Source organism: Biomphalaria glabrata, chromosome 9 (genome assembly GCF_947242115.1).
Source record: "Biomphalaria glabrata chromosome 9, xgBioGlab47.1, whole genome shotgun sequence".
Classification (NCBI taxonomy): domain Eukaryota; kingdom Metazoa; phylum Mollusca; class Gastropoda; family Planorbidae; genus Biomphalaria; species Biomphalaria glabrata.
In genome coordinates, this window is record NC_074719.1 from 5,921,700 (window position 1) to 5,941,762 (window position 20,063).

Consider the following 20,063-nt stretch of genomic DNA (forward strand, 5'->3'; position numbering starts at 1 on the left):
TGTGGCAGATGTATTCTAGATAAGAGTTGTAGACAGCTGAATGTCTAGGAACAGACTTATATCAGGCCATATACGTGCTTCACTTGACTGTGTCGTTAGAGTCATTACTAACATTGGGATAAAATCTGATCTAGACAAGTCATAAAGGTAGGTACTAAAACCCTTTGTGATCCTTAAATACGTGAATGGCTCGTCAATGAGTTGATTTGTCGCAGTAAAGAAAATAAAGTCGATTTGATAACGATCATAGTAAGAATTGACAACCAGCCTATTAAGATTTTTAGAGTCACATTTCATTTTTGTTTTGTTAAATCATTACAATTAATTAAAAGCTGAATGTCGAAAAGAAAAAAAAATAGCTAAAGTTTTTTTAAATTTATTTTTGTTATTACAATACCTCTATTCTACTCATAGCTTCATGGAACCTGTGTGGGCTCAAAAACCTGGACACCGATTTCGAAAACGGCTCTAAGGATTTTCCTAGAAATTTGATAGTTGCTGTAAATCGTTGGGAAAAGAATTAATAGCTTGTTAGCCACACTGGGTAACGCTAGTTCGACCGTTATCATTTTTCAAAGTAAAGAAAAAAAATTAATTTGGCTAGAGCTCGGAATATACGAGTATGGTGTATTCATTCGAAGAGTTTAATACATTATTTTTCAGGAACACTTTGCGCATCGTCTTCTAAGTCTAGATCTAAAGGCCTATATCTTTGGAATATTATAAAGTGTAATACCATAGACTTATTATATATATATATATATATATATATATATATATATATATATATATATATATATATATATATATATATATATATATATATATATATATATATATATACATTCGCTTAACTAGGATTCTTTCTGAAGGGGGTGGGAATGTGATGGGGTAAAAGTTCCATTTTTAGAATTTAGCATACATTAGTCATAAGTTGTATAAAGGAAAGTATGGTAATTTTTTAAAAATAAAAAGTATTTCTGGTGTATTTCTTGTTTTTGTTAGAAAGTCTCTCGATGGTGATTTTTGCCTCAAATGTGAGGCAAAAGTCCCCCCCTCCCCCCACCTTTTTAAATATAATACAATAATTTGAAAATTTCTTGACAATGGCCTATAGATTTACTCTTCCGTTAGTGGGCGAGGAAAATCTGTATCATTACCAGAACAAGACGTTGAAGATAAATTGATATTAATATTGTAGCGTTAGCCTACTAACTGAGGTTTCTTTCACGGGGTTTCTATGCCAGACCTTAACTTAGCCTACTAACTGAGGTTTCTTTGACGGGGTTTCTATGCCAGACCTTAACTTAGCCTAACTGAGGCTTCTTTGACGGGGTTTCTATGCCAGACCTTAACTTAGCCTACTAACTGAGGCTTCTTTGACGGGGTTTCTATGCCAGACCTTAACTTAGCCTAACTGAGGCTTCTTTGAAGGGGTTTCTATGCCAGACCTTAACTTAGCCTACTAACTGAGGCTTCTTTGACGGGGTTTCTATGCTAGACCTTAACTTACAGTAATAATGTTTAACGTTACATAACGAAAAGTATTGTTCTTTATTTGACTACAGATGAAGGCTCTAGTTCTTGTCATCTCCTGCCTTGCTGGACTATGTGCCTGTCAAAATGAGTAAGTGTTTGGTTTTCATGCATAAAGCTAAATTTATAATCCCAGACCTATCTGGCAGCATGGTCGTGCGGTTCCCAGGTACGCTGTTCTGCCTCATCGTGGCACCCGGGTAGAAACGACCATTAGAGGAAGTGGTTAGGCTAAATGAATGGCGAAACAAAACTCCCGTGGGGGTGTCCTCGGGTAGGCGAGAGCTTACCCATTGCACGGAGCGAAGTTAAAAGAGAGCCCTCACGGTCCTGTCGATAATCCATGCGCCGTTCTTCAAGGGACCGTTTACACTAATGGCGAGTCCTCCACGGTTAGCTTGGTACAACATAGGAAAATGGCAGAGGTTCCCGGTGCACTCGGCCTTTGGCCGTGCATCGGAAATAGCAATGCTTTACATAGGCATTGACTTGGGTCTCTTCCAGACAGAACTGTGTGTTCACATAGGTTTTTTTTTTTTACTGTTGACGCTCAAACAGGATTTTTTTCAAACTTAGAGCTCGAAGAGCCTTCGGCTCAGTTCTTAGACGATCAAATGGTCGTGCGGTTTGCGCGCTGGACTGTCATTTGGATTTATCGAGGGTCCTGGGTTCAAACCCTGCCCGCTCCCATCTCCCGTCGTCCTGCGGGAGGTTTGTATTAGGAAGTAAACTATCTTCATTTCTGAAGGAACATCTGAAACATGTAAAACATTATACAAACATTTAGAATGAGTATTTTTTTTTTAAAGTTTAATAAGATAAGATAAGATAATTTTTATTGATCCAATCTAATGGAAATTCAGTTTGACTACAATTGACAAGCTCAGCGAAACTACTGTACATAAACAATATTGATTAAAAATTCGAACAACATTCACACGCGAAACACATACATACACATTCACAACCAGCGCTTTATGAATTGGACTTCTATGTACTTCTCGATGACGACAGATGATCTTGTAACACTTTGACCGAAAGTGGGATAAAGGAGTTTTTAAATCTTTCAGTTTTAGTACTAATGGAAAGGAGACGACTACTTCGTTCAGATCTTATGTAACAGTGGTTTAATGGGTGCAGGTTGTCTTTAAGAATCGTGAGTGATTTGGAAAGGCATCTTTCTTGGAAAAGCTCTTCAAGAGATGGCAGGACGTCGGTCTAATATCTAAGATGAGATAATTGTTTACATTAAAATATGTTGAACTATTTCGTGTAAATTATGGTAACAATTATTATTTAAAGCTGTATAGAGATTCGCCCCCATCCTTTTCTTTCTGTTTAACATTTTTGACTTGTTTTTATGTGAGTTTAACAGATCGTGTATGTTTTTTTTTTTTTTTTTAGAACTGGGGGTAATTGGATGAACAGCTTGCTTTACTTATGGTATAACCGGTGCACAATGTAATTAGTAAAAAAAAAATAATGAAGCACTATTGCTTAGACTGAGAGAGATTCCATGACATTTTATATTTGTCTTCAAAATCTCTTCAGATCTTTGTCTATTCTGGTCTGCGGGTTTTCTCAGTGCACGGACCTAAGGTTTGGAACTCACTCCTCATTGATCTCAGACAGACAATATGCTACACTACTTTTATGAAGAACAATAAGACCTAACTGTTTAAAACGTTTTTAGATTAGTTTTGTCATTTTTAGCGCATTGAGCCTACATTTTGTTCGTTAACAGCGCTCTATAAATCAAATTATTATTATTATTCAATTTCTGACATTATTCTTCAGTTTCCATTACATCACTTCCACATTTCCGTATTTCGCTTTTTCTTATTCTCTGTTACTTTAATGAATGGCTTTTCAATATAAGCCGGATCTTGAAAATCTAATCGCCTACAAAGAGTAGTTTTAATTTTTAAAAATCCTTTAATTGAGAGACCTACATTGAATTTCCTTCTGCCTAGCAACATGGACATGATGGGAATCATTAACATGCTGTACATCAAAGCTGACCAAAACGCAGACGGGAAAATAACGCCGGCGGAAATGGCCAACATTTACCAATTTATGGACCAAAACCGTAAGTAGCTTTATCCAAGCAATAATTTAAAATAAAATGTAAGTTCTAGTAGCTGAATGGTAAAGCGCTTGGCTTCTGAAAAGGGATTTGGAATTTTTAGAACCCCTCTGAGTCCACCCAACTCTTCTGTTATCTTTTCGCCATCTCCGTCTGTCATCGGCAATGGATTCCCGCAGCCTGTGTAAGAAACCTCCTGCTGTCTCATTTGAAAGTCGCCTGCTGCCAGGTTTTTTCTTCAATGCTAGTTAAAGCAAGTTGCCGCTTTAGAGTTATATAAGCTTGCCTTTATCTGCCTGTCTGTGGGAAAGATCCAAGCAGGTGTACATTATTTTATCCCTATTACCGATGGCTCGTACCCCAAGACGCTAGGATTAAAAGCGATGCAAAAGGTTGAGAACACAGGGGAAACTTACCCGTATAATAAAACGGCCCCTTGAGGAACGGTGAATGTTTGTTGAGGGCTTTCTTCCATCCCTATCAGTGCAATGGATTCTGTCAGTAGGCACCACAATGGGGATTCTTTTTTTGCTTTCTTATTGGTCTAATCGTCTGCTCAAACGATTGTTTCCACTCGAGCGCCACCTTGAGGCTGAAAAGCAATGCCAGAAATATGCCTGGCTTTATAGAATCCTACAGTTGAATTTATTTTATGGACTTTCAGTGGAAATAGAAAGCTACACAATTTAAAAACAAACAAACTTCTACGAGGCTTTTAGACTGCAATATAATATGTTTACTTTGTGATTGTTTCGTCAGATGATGGGGTCATCAGTAGGACAGAGTTCACGACCTTGTGGGCAGTACTTACTGGCTACGACCAAGAACTGAGTACAGCATACTTCTTTCTGTCGGACCTGAATGGGGACGGATCCATTGATAGGTCGGACAACAGTAACATCTTTGCCAGGTACTTGAGTGTTAACAATAGTCTTATTAGTAGGCCTGCCAATGAAAGAGTTTGGTTAAAAATCTTTAAATGACACAAACCTTTCAAACTTACCCTTTATAGAAACCCATTTTCTTGGAATTGTTGATTTAAAAAAAAAATTGAAAAGTCCAAAAACTCTCGAAAATCTTGTTCATAAGATAACGTAAACTAAACTACCCGACACGCGTTTTAGACAAGCATTCAAAACGTGACCATTTACATAAAATCTTACGATGTATTTTAAAGAGTGTTCCTAAATCTCTGCAGTCAACTGAATGAAAAAAAGACAACAGACAAACAAGCAAAATATATCAAATATTTTAATTTAAAAAAAACGTATCTAAGGGGAAGAACTCCAGCTATATTTCTCAATAATGTAAAATGTATTTCCCCTTTTCCCTTTTTAGATAACAAACAAAATAATTAATTACCAATAATTATTTGAATATTTTTATGGCACCCCAATATGGACACTGCCATCATGACCTCACGCAACATAAAACAAAGCTATGGCACCCTTGTTATAATGCTGTGGTTACTGAGTCACATAGGTGTGACTGGCAACACTATTGCAGACTCCTTGGCCCACCAGGGAAGACAAACACCACCCACCGAACAGGCTGTGAGTTTTCATCATGCTCTGGCTATAATAAAAAAAAAAACAGAAATGGAAAAGTGGTTTGAGTGCTGGGACAAGTCCCAAAAAGCCCGTGAAGTCTGGGAGCGCATGAGGCGCCCTGATCGCACTTCCCCGAAGTGGAGGCTGTCCAGGCCTGAGCAAGCTATTATAGCACAGTGCAGAACAGGCCACTGTCCTGTTGGCTCATATTTCTCTCGGCTATGGCCATATTTCGATTCACGGTGCCCCCGCATGAGGGGCAGAAGAGGAAACCGTGTCTCATATTCTTTATGACTGCCCCAGACTTGCTGATCTCCGTCTCGACAGGTCTGGGAAACCAAAAATTCTCTACCTGTATGGTGACATTTATGCACTACGCCAAACGGCAGGGTTTCTGTCCAGGACTTTTGCAAGAGAAGATTAGAGCCTCTCAAGGCCTCACTGAAATGGAGTTTGATGATGATAATGATGATTTTTTTTTTTGATTCATGTATTGTTAGGTACAATGAATAATTGGGCAAAGTTGTAACTTGATCCATGAATGGGTGTGGGAGAAATTACGTGCTCAGATTTTTTACCCGACAGACAGAGTTGATTGATATTTTTTAGTTGCAATTTGTTCAATAAAAAAAAATAATGATTTATCATCTATGTAATCAGGTTTGATTTAAATGGTAACGGTGTTGTGGAGTCGCTGGAGTTTATGCAGAAATATTCTCAGGTAAATATATATATATATATATATGTATATAATCTCAATCTATTTCAATAAAACGTAAAATTGTTACATGTAAGCTAGCATTTAAGTGGAAATGAAAACTGATGTGCTGTTAGGTCATTACTTTGCTGATTTTTTTTCTTTAGATCGGGCGTGGTGGGTTCAAATCTCGTTCAAGGACTTGGGATTTTTAATGTCGCGACCTTGAGTGCGCTCCTGAGTCCACCCAACTCTGATAAGTACCTGACTTAAGTTGAGGCTAAGTACTGGCCACATGACACCCTCGTTAACCGTGGGCCACAGAAACATGATCTTTACATTAGCCGCCCCATAGATAAGAATAATCTGAAAGATTTTCTTTAATTTTTTTTAATAACCCTAGACCTGAAATAAAAATGTATTATGCTCTTCTAAATGGACTTGATCATGCACGCTTTATGTACAAGGGGACACAATTTTATCACGGCTGGGTTAGGGGCCGCAACCACACCTCTCCACCGAACTTTGTTTTAAGCAGTTTTCTCCATCTGCTCCCATGTCATTCCAGTATCCCCAGCTTCACTGATGACTTACCTCTTTGAGGTTTGCTTGGGTCTGCCACTTTCCTCTTTCCCTCAGATTCCGATCAAGTACAAGGGTAAGTCTTGACCCATTCTACTTTTTAATATCTTGCGCTATGATTTTAAAATAGTCTTTTTTTCTCTCTCACAAGTTGGCACTAGACATCTTTTCAGGCCACCTGATTCCAAGCAATAGGCGTAGGCCACTGTTTGCGAATGTCGAGTTTTCTTTTCATGTTTTTGTGACTCTCCTCTCTCGGCAGTGGCGTAGCTAGGGTGGGAGGAGGAGGGGGAGAATTGGACTCCCCCCGTGCCCCCACTCTAGGGGGGCCCCCTAATGAGTGTTTTTTTTACATACAAATTAAATATTACTCAAAATGAAGGCCCCCTCCCAAAAGGTCAAGCCCCCCCCCGGGCCCCCAAACGATGGAACATTCCTAGCGACGCCCCTGTGTGTCTCGGTACCATATAGAATGAAGGATCGACTTAACGACTAGGATTAAAATCGTGCTCATCAATATTTTATGTTATACACTTTGGTGTCCAAATAATACGTTATTCAGCTTGTGCTTGCACTGTAGCTTTATATCTTGAGTTTGAGTAAAGAATTAAGTGGGACTCTATTACTTCCCTTGTCATGCTTGGGTTAACTAATGAAAGTAATTAAGGTGGTTAACAAGGAAAAAAAACAAACAATAACAACAAAAAAATAAAATCTGTTCTATGTACAATGCTAGTATTAGACCGGATAATGCTCCTTTATATATGTGAAAAACTAAAACTTGTGATGGTGGCAAGTGCGTTCGATTAATTTATGATTGTCCACTAGATCTACGGCATGCAGAGTCTGTAGTGATTGTATGTCTATCAGTACGTACAGAAAACTTGTTTTATTGTTTTGTCAGGTCTACCATGAGGTACCGTTTGTTCTGCTGTTTGAGAGGGTAGAAAGAAGCAATCAGAATGACCAACATTTAAGTAGGACTGAGTTCTCGCAACTGTTTAAGTCTCTGACCACATCAGGTATTATGTAACACTATCTTTGAAGTGTGAAGATGTTTTTTTAAAAAAATATGAATATTATGAAACTATTACTGTATTATTATTATTTATTTCTCATAGGCCCACTCTTCCTTCTTTTTTCTTCGTTCTTTCAATTATATTTCTCTCTCTATCTCTGTCACTTTATTTTTTTTTTCTGTCTCAATTATTCTCACTTAATCTCTCTTTTTTTCTGTCACTTGTTCTCTTTGTTTCTCTTTCTCCCTCTCTTACTTTCGCTCTCTCTTTCTCTCTTTCTATCTCTATTTCACTCTCTCTTTCTCTCTTTCTTTCTATCTCTCTTTCTATCTCTCTTTCACTCTCCCTATCTTTCTTTCTCTTTTTCTCCCTTGCTCCCTCTCTCTCTCTCTCTATTTTTCTTCCTTTCTCGTTCTGTCTCTTGTACTCTCTCTATTTTTCTCTCCCCTTTCCATTTCTTTCTTTCTCTCAACCTTTCTCTCTCTCTTTATCTATTTTCCCTATCTTTCTTTTCTCTCACTAGTTATTTTCCTTTTCTCTCTCTTTTCTTCTCTCACTCTCTATCTTTCTTTCTCTCCCTTTCTATCTCTCTCTTTTTCTCCCTTCTTTTTCTTTCTTTGTACATGTTTTCAATCAGCCACTACCAGGTTTTTGTTTCTTATGGTGACTCTACCCTTCGGCTAAATGAGACGAGGCCTATGTTTTCACACGTTGAACTTTTCAGCCGATGGTTCTGTCAGAAAAAGTGACTTCGTCAAAGTGTGGACTGACAGTAAGTTTGGGTCACAGCAAGATGCTGAGAAAGTCTTTCAGTCCTTCGACACCAATAAAGACAACGTCATCACCACAAGTGAAGTGTCCTCTAGGTTTGATGCTTTGGATCTGAATGGTGAGTTATTGTTTAATCACAGTATTATACAAAACTATTCTGTGTAATGTAGCTAATAATCTCTTTCATCCCTTAAAATAAATAATATGCCCAGTTAGAAAGGTTATAGTTATAATGTTTTTTGTTTGGTGTAATGCACAAATTGTAAGACAAATTTCCTTACGGATAATAAAGATTATTATTATTATTATTATTATTATTAATTCTCTTATGTCCTGTCACAAGCTAATGTCTCATTCGCGATCCTTCTTTGATTGCTTGAGGGATTGTAGGCCTACAACAAACATCGACTTATAGTAACCTTTTCCAATATTGTCTGTTTTCCGTATGTTCGATTCCATTTGATTTACATGTTTCGAACGTTCATCAAAAAATGAACATTATTCAGGGCCGGTCCTAGCGATTGCGGGGCCCTATGCGAAACAAATTGCGCGGGGCCTAGTCTGGGTGGGAATAAGGATAATAAGTGAAAATTAAGATTTTGTATTAGAAAATAAATTCGGCTTTGCATTTTATTCATCCTTTTCTAAGCACAAATTTGCGATCAAGTTAATTTTACTTTACCAATCTTGCAACCTATGGCATATTTATATGCCAGTGACTATAAAAGTAAATACGTTATTGGAACTCTAGGTTTAGGGGAAAATTCGTCCGATTATTACATTTTATTGCATGAAAGCTGACACTGTCTTTTTTTTTTAATCGCGCGTAGGAATGGCGTTTTCCATAATGAATGACACACACAAATGATAATTTTGTCTATTTTTTTATGAGTTTTCAGGAAATTTTAGTAAGTGCAGGTTATTTCCAGGAATTTTTCGTATATATTTTGCAATTAATAATTACACATAAAATTAGCGCGGGGCCTATGAAAGCGCGGGGCCCACTGCGACCGCATAGGTTGCAGTGGCCTAAGACCGGCCCTGACATTATTAGCCTACATCCTAGCTCAAATCTCCCGTAGGACGATAAGGGATGGCAGAGGGCTGGGTTTGAACTTTGGGCCAGTGTGATGACAAACCGAAGCGCATATCACTATATCAGACAGCATTTTTAAAGGTTCGCTAATACCCGGTACTGCCAACTGCTTGCGTACCAAAACGAATGGTTCTCATTCACCAATCGTAAACAAACAACATTTAGCCACGTGGTTCTCTATCTCTTTTATATAATTTACGATCTCATATTTAATTCATGATGACTGTCACGTGACAGTTTTTTTCCATTGTTTTATCAATAAGTTCACGTGACTAAATGTTATTTGTTTACGATTGGTGAATGATGCCCATTATGCGAAACTCAAAGCTTCTTTAAATAAATGACAATTAAGGTTAATTACAGTTATCTAAATGGAGCTACTAGCAAGAGGGCGCTTATAAGGAGGTTTATCAGCACTTCGCAAATAGTGTCGATAGTTTGCGTAATGAGCAGTACTATTTTGTGTCTCGGTACTCTGTTGATAATCACAATTTTAGTGACGTCTCGAGCGTGTGCAAATGGGGGGGGGGGCAATGGTTGAGTGGTTAAGCGCCTGGCTTCCGAACTTGGGGACCTGGGTTCGAATCTCGGTGAAGACTGTGATTTTGAATTTCGCGGTATTTAGGACTCCCCTGAATCCACCCAACTGTAATGGATACCTGACTTAAGTTGGGGGAAGTGAAGGCGGTTGGTCGTTGTGCTGGCCACATGACACCGTGCTCGTTCCCCGCTGACCAAAGAAACAGATGACCTTTACAGAATATGCCCTATGGATGGCAAGAAATAAATAGGCGATTTAGGCTACTTGTACCTTCTTCTTCCTCTAGGCCAGGGGTTCTCAACCTGTGGGTCGCGACCCCCTTGGGGGTCGAATGATGCTTTTGCAGGGGTCGCCTAAGACCAACAGAACCATAAATTACGATTTTATAACATTATCAAAAGCGCTGTTACTTTAGAATATTTACGGTTGGGGGTCAACGCATGGTGGGGTATAGTAAAAAGGGGGTCGCCAAGCTAAATAGGTTGAGAACTGCTGCTCTAGGCAGCTTTTTGCTGCTGAGCCGTCAGCTCTTTTGCAGACTGTGCCAAGGAGAAATAGTGTGCTGTTTTCTTCAGTTGTTCAGCATTGCCGTACAGGGTGTTGGTTATGTTGGGCTGGAGTGGAAGTAGGTTCTGTCTAAGGTGGGTTAGGAAGGGGCATTTTTTAAGGAGTTACTTGTACCTGATTGTATAGAAATCGTATTGTATTGTACTGTGAACCTTTTTTATGGTAGTAGGCTACATTTGTTGTTACAATAGTAAGTTATTATTAGATCCAGCAAAACAGGATTTTTGTTCTTTCACAGGGAATAAGACCATTGAAATTTTAGAAGCAGTTACGGTAAGAAAAAAAACATTTTTTTTACAAATCTTATATCAACCCATTCTATTTGTCAGTCTGTCTGATATAATGTTTGTACTCGTTATTTCTCCCACACGCAATCTCGGATCAAGCTTAAATTTTGCAGAACCTTTTCTTTTACCTGACAATACAAGAATCAATATAAAAAAAATAAACCAATTAGTTATTGAACTATTGGTAAGAAATTACTTTGTTTGGTAGGTCGCACAAGTGAAAGAAATTGTAATTGAATAAAATATAAGCTGAATTAGTTCCCTTTATAGGTCGTCGTCTGAGTCTTAGTGAACACAAATTTGAAAAATAGGAGGAGACTGTAGAAACAATAGCTTATACAATCTTCCATGTCTATAAGTTCTCCACCAGGGGAGTTGTTACCGTGTCGGCTTGAGAAGGCAGGTTTCATTATTTTCAGCAAATATATCAGAAACTATGAACTACAAACTATCAACAACTACAGCACTATCCTCGTCGATACAAAATGAAGAGACCTAAGCGTATTATCTTATCTGAGGCCCTATATATTGTTACGATCTTCTCAATCAGGCCTTCTGCAAACACTACTTAACTACACAACACAGCACATCTAGCTCAAGAACTTGACAACAAGAGCTTAAGTAACAAAGTGGCGGTTTAATGACAATTACATCAACAGCCAATTCAACACAATTGGCTACATCAAATTCAAATGCTTTAACACAATAGAACTGCTTAACATTACAAGTCTCTCTAGCTCGTACAGCTACATTCTCGAAGACTCAAAGGTACCACACAGTCCTTACTGCTTTGCTGTCCTGGACTCGCTGTCGATAGTCCGTGCAGGCTCTCGATCACATGACCACAACATGGGTCATATTTGCGTGAACTAGCAGTACTGTCCCTTGTCTATCGACAGCCGTTGACCCCTGTGATTGGCCTGAGTCGTGTGCATCAGTAGGCCGCACACACATTAACCCTTTCAGTCCGCCACTGGAGTTACAACAATATATACAGACGTACAGACGTTACTTCAAAAAAAAAAAAAAAAAGAAGATGATGATTACGTCCTACGCGTCCTATTGCAAGTGTTGCCGATAAACCTCTGCTTTGTTAGCCCAACTGATGACATGATCCCACTAGATACGGACATTTATACATATTTTTATTATTATTACTTTGTTAATATTCAATCATTGGCCTCCTTCAGTCGTAGAACGACTTTGGTTCATCTCAGAGCACACTTCCTCATGTGGCTGTGGAGCCCTATTTTGGGGAGACACTCCCGTCCACAGATAGCACAGGTTAAGGTGGCTTTGGCTTCGGTGGTAGAGGAGCTTTTTCGGATTGTACGTTTTTCTTCCTGGGCTGAGACCCATGTACTTTCACTGTCCATAGCTTTCTTGGTCACTGTCTCTCTCCATCTGTTGCGGTCTAGAGCTATGTCTTCCCAATTGTCAGTATTGATGTTCACAGATTTGAGGTCACGTTTTATTACATCTATGTAACGGAGGTGGGGGCGACCAGTTTTTCTTGTGCCAGTCGCGAGTGGACCATAGAGGATGACTTTCGGGATGCGCTTGTCCTCCATCCGGCGAACATGTCCAAGCCAGCGCAAACGGCTTCCGGGTTCCGCAAGGTTGTTAACGCCGGAAGTGGTAATGGTCTTAAGCCCATCATTACCTATAAAGTGCTTCCAGTGGCATGCGTCTCAAATAGCCTCTGGCAACCAGTCCAACTCCTAATATTCAATAAGATGATAGTTATGAAGGTATGGTTTAATATGAACCTGGGTCTAACTGAATATAAGTGTTTTAATTGTATTGTTAAAAAAAAAGGAGGGGGGGGGGCAATCTCTCATTCAAGCCCTCAAACAACAAAACTTTTACTTTTGTATGTGAGTATTATCGCAATAGGATTAAGGTCCTTGACTATCCTGGCTTACGTTGCTCACACCAGGGACTGTGAGCTAGTCTTAAATTTGTCTCACATTTCGTAATGTTTAACTCCTTTAAAAAAAAATTATATAAAATGTTTTATTGATAACTCGTTTATTAATTCTAATATTTTATATATTTTCAGCTTGGACAATGATTCAAATTAAAATGATTAAAATTGCTCTGTTACTCAACAAGCAGCGTGACAAAATTATCCGAACGCTGGAAAGGAGTAAAAGACTATTTTTAGTTCACCTATGGGCTGTACATAATATTTGTATGAAAAGTCACTAAAAATAAAGAAAGTCATTCGTTAGAATGTTCTATGTTAATTTTTTTGTTTTTGTTTTATTAAATTGAAACATTGAAAACAAAAACACATTTGTTTGTTTGTTTTACATGTTTCGGATGTTCCTTCAGAGTGGAAGATAATTACTTCCTAGTCCAAACCTCCCGCAGGACGACTAAGGATGTGAGCGGGCAGGGTTTGAACCCTGGAACATCAATAAATCTGAACGACAGTTCAGAGCACAAACCGCACGACCAGGCATTAATTGTGCTATTTGTTTAGTTTTTTGTTTTTCTGGATCAAATTCTTATAGTCCTATTTTAAATCGGAAAGGAAACATTCGCATTATTTCATTTTGCTTAAATAAAAAATTGCATCCAAATTAAAGGTTTTTGAAATAAAATATACTCCCCTTTACCACTTGAGCTATTAATACATAAAGAAGTGCATGAAAATATAATTAAATAACCAAGTAACTTGTAGGGGATTAATTCTGACAGACCGGAAGTAAGAGCATAAAAATCAATACCATGGACATATGATCAAAACAAATTCTTCGTTATCAAGATGAAGACCATTACGTACACCATGTACATGTACTACTGTCGGCCTACACATGTCTCTCATCGCCCCTACCCCTGTATAAACATACTAGTCGACCGGCGGCGTAGCATACGCCGCTATTTTGCAGGGCCAACCTTAGGCCACTGTAACCTAAGCGACATCAGTGGGCCCAGCACTAATTTTAGGTGTATAAATTATTAAATTAAACCATTTTATAACTTATAACAGATTTCCCGCGGCCTCCTGTCGATTTAACAGGAGGTCCTGGAAATCTCCTGAAATTGCAAATTATACGAAAAAGTCCTGACAATATCCGCAAAATTATTAAAATCTTTTGGAAACTCTTATAAATCTCCTGAAATATTTAAACAAAAATTATCTTTTTGAGGTGTCATTCAATATGAAAAACGCCAATCCTACGCGCGACACACAAAAAAGAAACTGCATTATGCAATACCCGTAATTGTGGAATCTAGTGAAAGAAGCTTCTCACGCCTCAAACCAATGAAGAATTACTTGAGGTCAACATGTCTCGTAGATAGATTGAAACATTTGGTAATTCTTGCTATTGAGCGTGATCTATGTAGGAAATAGAATTTGTATGATATACTGTATGACTTCGCTACACGCAAGGCTCGTAAAGTCATTCTGTACGTAGTAAAGAATGAATAAAATGCAAAGACGAATTTATTTTCTAATACAAGCACCTAATTCCACTTATTATTCGTATCACTACCCAAACTTGGCCCAGCGAAATCCGTTTTGCATAGGGCCACACAATGGTTAAGTCCTGCCCTGCTATTTTGTGACTGGTGAATACAGAGTAGACTACTTGGTCACAATGATTCACTCCCCCCTCCCCCCACACCCCTCGTTTTTTTCGCCTCTTAAATTACGTACGGTAACTCTAACCCGTCCGACTTGCAAAAACAAAAGAGCGATCTTTCCATTACGTACCGTGATGTCCAAACTTTTGAGCCATGAAGAGAATTATATTTATAGATTTTGAAATTGATGATAAACTTTTAGTTTAACTACTTTATTTTAGTTGAAAACTAGTTTTAGTTTAACTTTTAAAGTAACTTTTTAGTTCCCATCACTAGTCACGTTACGTTTAGTATCTTGTAAGTTACAGAGGATTCTTCTTAGCATAAGATAATTACGTCATACTCAAATCCATGTGTCAATCATGTTATAGAGACATAAACACGGCTAAGTTCTGCCTGAACAGGAAACCCATTCCTTTAAGGTTCTAATACAAGTTATACAACGTCTTGGGATACGAACCACTGGTAGTAAACATGTCACAAATTACATCTGCTTTGGTCCCTCCCAAACTGAGCAATAGTTAAGACAGGCCGATGAATGGTAGCCTTCAAGATCTTAAAGTTTTAAATTCTTCGACTCAAACTATTAGGACAATTACAAGGCTTGTCTTTGAGTCCAAAGATTAATGAGGAATGCAGTATTTCCCGTGGCTACGCAGCCCCCACTGTGATCTACATATTTTGCCACAACCAGGGCAAGCAAAACCATTACAAAGACAACTAGGAAATACACATCTGCCTGTTCACTGTCAATTTCACAGATACCATAGTTGTAGTAAAAATAATCCTCATGTAACTTGTGGGAGCTGTAGCTGTTTTAGAGCTTTGGTAAGCCAGGATGCATAAGTTTAAATTACTGTTTGCAGTCTTTGTGTGAAAGTTTTATCCGGTTATTAAAAAGCAGCATACAAATGTAGTTATGTCAGTGTATCTTCATACTGTTTGAAAGTCTATTGAATGACAGCATACAAATGTAGTTATGTCAGTATCTTCATACTGTTTGAAAGTCTATTGAATGACAGCATACAAATGTTATGTCAGTATCTTCATACTGTTTGAAAGTCTATTGAATGACAGCGTACAAATGTTATGTCAGTATCTTCATACTGTTTGAAAGTCTATTGAATGACAGCATACAAATGTTATGTCAGTATCTTCATACCGTTTGAAAGTCGAATGCAACTTTTAGTCTTGTCTAAATCAATTTGAATTTCGTTATTTCGACTTAAGAATGACCAGTGTGTGTACTTTGAATAGAGGGCAAATAAACCTGTAATTGAAGGCCATGTTGTTGACTGAATTACTGTTTGATAAAGGTTAATTTTTGTTAACTCTTATCTATCCACTTTTAGTGGGTAAGTAAATTGAATGTTTGGTAGTTTAGAAAAATAGTCAATTGTTACAATATTGTTTTATGGCCTGAGTCCCTGACTAGACAAGATGACACTTGAACTGGTACTAGAAGCAGCTGATGAGTTTGATTCTTGATGAGGTAGAGAATCTTGATTTTGAATATCTGCCATCTAATCAAGTTTACATTTTTGTGGGTTTTGATTGATTACTACAACTGATTACCAGTACTATTTACCTTTTCATTTATTTGATATATCCTATGTAAATAAGTTCTTTAATCATAGAAACCATAAGTTATGTTCCTGACAGTTTCACTTGACATCTTTCAAACAAAATCACATTAACTAAAGAAAAGAAGTTAAAATATTTTTATTTTAAGAAATGTTACACATAATTTTAAACAAAAATTACATACTTTAGTGGTTACTAAAACTAGTTTTATCTACAGTTATAAAATGATGAATGTAACCTATATAACAACTGATAAAAAATATTTTCATATAGTGCAATGAGATCTGTAAAAGTTTAAATGCTATTCATTTCATTATGAATTAAGATAATATTGTACATGTTTCTAAGAAACTAACTAGCAAAATAAACCCAACACCCACTTTAGCATCATCTCATGCTTTAGAAAATAATGTCAACAATAAATAAGTCATAAAAATGGTTCCATGTTTAAGAAATGCCTCTTTGGGATTATGAATTGAACAATATATAAACACTATCTGGACAAGTTATTTATCTGAACAAAGGATCTTTTGTATCTCTACTATAATGTACTGGACCTAGTTTAGGAAACAGTAATCATACATTAACAATATAATACAGTACATAACACATTTTTAAAATGAAATTTTATTCTAAAACATTTAAAACAACGCACAGATTTCTTAAATTCTTGTTTAATAGACATAAAGTAAAGAGCTTTCCAATCAAATTTCCTCATTGCCGATGAAAAATAATCTGAGGTTAAAAAAAAATACAATAATAAAGAATACATACACCAAATCTAGAGCACAAATATAAATTACGAGAAATAATTTAATTGAATTAGTGTCGTTAAACAGAATGTCTCAAAGTGACAGTTTGCTTGCCATCAAAGACTGCATGACCATGGTTGACACAGCACTCAATCTAGGCCTAACAAGAAATACATTTATATTCAAAGATAAATGAAAGTGAAAAAAGGTTTTTCTTTATGAAGGAATGGTGCACTGCCTGTGATTCTCTCACTTTTCTTTCCACACTTAAAATTCAAATCCTCAAATTATCAAAATTGAAGATTAACAATAATTTAAAGTAAAGAAAAAAACAATTTATTACTAGTCATAATTCAGGTAATTTAATGCAGAAACTAAAATAAAATAATTAATAGAATATTTTTTATCTGCAACTACAAAGTGTTAAGTGAATTTTAAAATGATTTTGACATACATACATCTTGTGTAACAAATTGTCATTTCCTGCTTTATTCTTACAAAACATGGTGGACTGCCCTGTAAAATGTATTAAGCTCATAAATTAATCACTCATGTATTTAGCCAGTCAGCCAAGACTGTTGCCCAGGATGTGGCATTCGAGGAGCCATACATGAGCTAGGTACTTGAGACATTTAGGTGAATGACTATTCTTAAGTTGAAAGAATATGGCTGTCATTCCCCTTTCTCACTACCCTACACCCCGGGTTAGTAGTTAGTAAAAACAAGGCTGTCCGCGTCGATCGATAGTGAAATTTCATTGCGCAACAGATTGCAACGGTAGAAATCACATTCTGCGAGTCAAATTTGCTCCCACACAAACCTAACGGCGAGTTACACTTGCTTCTAATTTCACTCAAAGCTCACAACCAATCCTAACGGTGAGTTACACGTGCTTCTAATTTCACTCAAAGCTCACAACCAATCCTAACGGTGAGTTACACGTGCTTCTAATTTCACTCAAAGCTCACAACCAATCCTAACGGTGAGTTACACTTGCTTCTAATTTCACTCAAAGCTCACAACCAATCCTAATGGTGAGTTACACTTGCTTCTAATTTCACTCAAAGCTCACAACCAATCCTAACAGCGAGTTACACTTGCTTCTAATTTCACTCAAAGCTCACAACCAAAACTAACATGCAATCCTAGCCTTTGCCTTTCACACAAAACAAACAATTCATTTACTATTTCTCGAGTTCACTGTCATCGGCATTAGTAAGGTTAATAACATGCACACATGCACAATAATAATTTCTTTCTACAGAAGATTCTGAAACAAAAACAAAAGTACATTACTTTTTTTTTATCTGGTGTAAGAGATAATTCAAAAATATTTTGTCAAATCTAGAAAGCTAAAAAATAGATTAAATATAAAAAGATTAGTCATCATTGTAATCCAGTGAATCTACACTTCATTGTATTCAATATGTATTATAATATATACATGATATATATATATATATATATATATACACACAATTTTATAAAAAATTATAAGGCACCACGTTGACGTAAGAGTGGGTTATTCATTTGTGGGTGTGTGGAGTGGAGCTTGAACTGATTAACTTACATCTATAATATTACAATACAACAACAAAAACTTCCAATATAAGCAGACAAGTGATTAAATGAGCACAAAGAATAGAATCAATAAAAATAATATTATCCAGACATGTGCCGCTGGCCATACAAATAGTTATCACTGAATATATCTATGTATGGACACTACGACATGTCTCAAAATACAATATGTCATATAGCCCTCTCTCTACTAAAGTCCAAAAGTAACAGGCAGAATCATTGAGTTAATATAGGGAAAAACTAACATTTAAAAAGATCACTTGTATATGTGCACATACATACCTGTGGATATAAACCAAGTAAAGAAGTTAAATATTCACTCTGGCCATACCTTCCCCGGACAATAACCCTTTAGGAAGAACATTTGTAAGAAAAACAAAATATGAACACATGTATTAATGTATGATTCCTTTCAGTGATGAAATGAACACATAACCAATTGTATCGTAAGACTACTATTTAACATTTGTTTAAACATAAAGCTGCATGTTGTTTACCCACAGAGTGAAGAGATCACTATATTAATGTATCTCTATTGTATTGAACAAAACAGAAGAGCAGACTATTTTCTCACAGGGAAACTCAAAGATGGTAAAGATATTACCTTAGAATACCCCAACCAGATGCCGTAATTGCATTGTATCACAAAGATGGTAAAGATATTACTTAGAATACCCCAACCAGATGCTGTAATTGCATTGTATCACAAAGATGGTAAAGATATTACCTTAGAATACCCCAACCAGATGCTGTAATTGCATTGTATCACAAAGATGGTAAAGATATTACTTAGAATACCCCAACCAGATGCTGTAATTGCATTGTATCACATTGCATTGTATCACAAAGATGGTAAAGATATTACCTTAAAATACCCCAGCCAGATGTAATTGCATTGTATCACAAAGATGGTAAAGATACTTAGAATACCCCAACCAGATGGTGTAATTGCATCACAAAGATGATAAAGTTGATAAAGAGATAGATTAAGAGGAAAAGGACTGTATAACGTTAGTGTATGATCACAAGGACAAACTGACCCAATGCTGGATCTTGTTATATATAATTACTAGCATTGACATACAAGGGAAGGTACAAAAGTTTGAGTCATGTTTTTAAAATCAGAGTTGATGCATTTTTCTCTTGCGTTAATTGTATATAATCGTTGTGTTACAACATTATCTTAAATCTCTTATTAGGAAGTGATATAAAAAGCTTTCGATTCAACCAAGCATTGTGTTTAATAACACATACCGGTACCCCAGTTGTCAACAAAGCAAACGATGTACAACGATTTAAAAAAAAAAAAAAAAATGTGAGGTTTAGCATTTCAAAACTCGACAATTCCCAAATCAAATGTGTATTGTATGGCAAAAGTTCTGAGCAAAGGGCAGTGTGAGTGTGGACAAAAGTTTGCCAGGGAGGAAAAAAAAAACGGGTCAATAGTCCTACTAAGAATAACTTCAAGGCAATTTGCTAAGGCTGTCCAGTAGTATTAAACCAAGAATCATTCAAGACCATAAAAATTATAGCTTGTCTAGCAAGACCAAGATAGCTTTCAAATAAGCTTATAAATTGCGTCACTGTAAATTATGATGATGCCGACATAAAAATCTACACAAAATATGTCCCAAATCGCCTATAAAAGAATGCTTCGCGTTTTGATTGTGTACATTTGTACACATATATATTTCACAACAAAACTAACTGCGGCATCCATATACATCCAACTTAAAGAAAACTAATTATTACAAGACCCCAATTGTGTGGTAAAACTACTACAGAATAGCAAACTATACATCAACACAAGTCAATAT

At 36.7% G+C, this 20,063-nt stretch overlaps 1 protein-coding gene across 1 annotated transcript; it reads left to right on the forward strand.

Moving 5' to 3' along the window:
- LOC129928347 (insoluble matrix shell protein 5-like) lies at positions 1 to 12,981 on the forward strand. Its single transcript, XM_056042424.1, has 9 exons — positions 1 to 147; positions 1,569 to 1,627; positions 3,510 to 3,625; positions 4,382 to 4,532; positions 5,833 to 5,893; positions 7,356 to 7,473; positions 8,195 to 8,359; positions 10,684 to 10,718; positions 12,795 to 12,981. The coding sequence occupies exons 2-9, from the start codon at positions 1,569 to 1,571 to the stop codon at positions 12,804 to 12,806; spliced, it is 717 nt and encodes a 238-aa protein (XP_055898399.1). The 5' UTR covers positions 1 to 147; the 3' UTR covers positions 12,807 to 12,981.
- Positions 12,982 to 20,063: the final 7,082 nt, after the last annotated feature.

Coding starts and splice junctions, on each gene's coding strand:
- LOC129928347 (XM_056042424.1), top strand. CDS start 1,569: ATGAAGGCTCTAGTTCTTGTCATCTCCTGCCTTGCTGGACTATGTGCC. Junction 3,626..4,381: donor CCAATTTATGGACCAAAACC/GTAAGTAGCTTT, acceptor TTGTTTCGTCAG/ATGATGGGGTCATCAGTAGG. Junction 4,533..5,832: donor AACAGTAACATCTTTGCCAG/GTACTTGAGTGT, acceptor CTATGTAATCAG/GTTTGATTTAAATGGTAACG.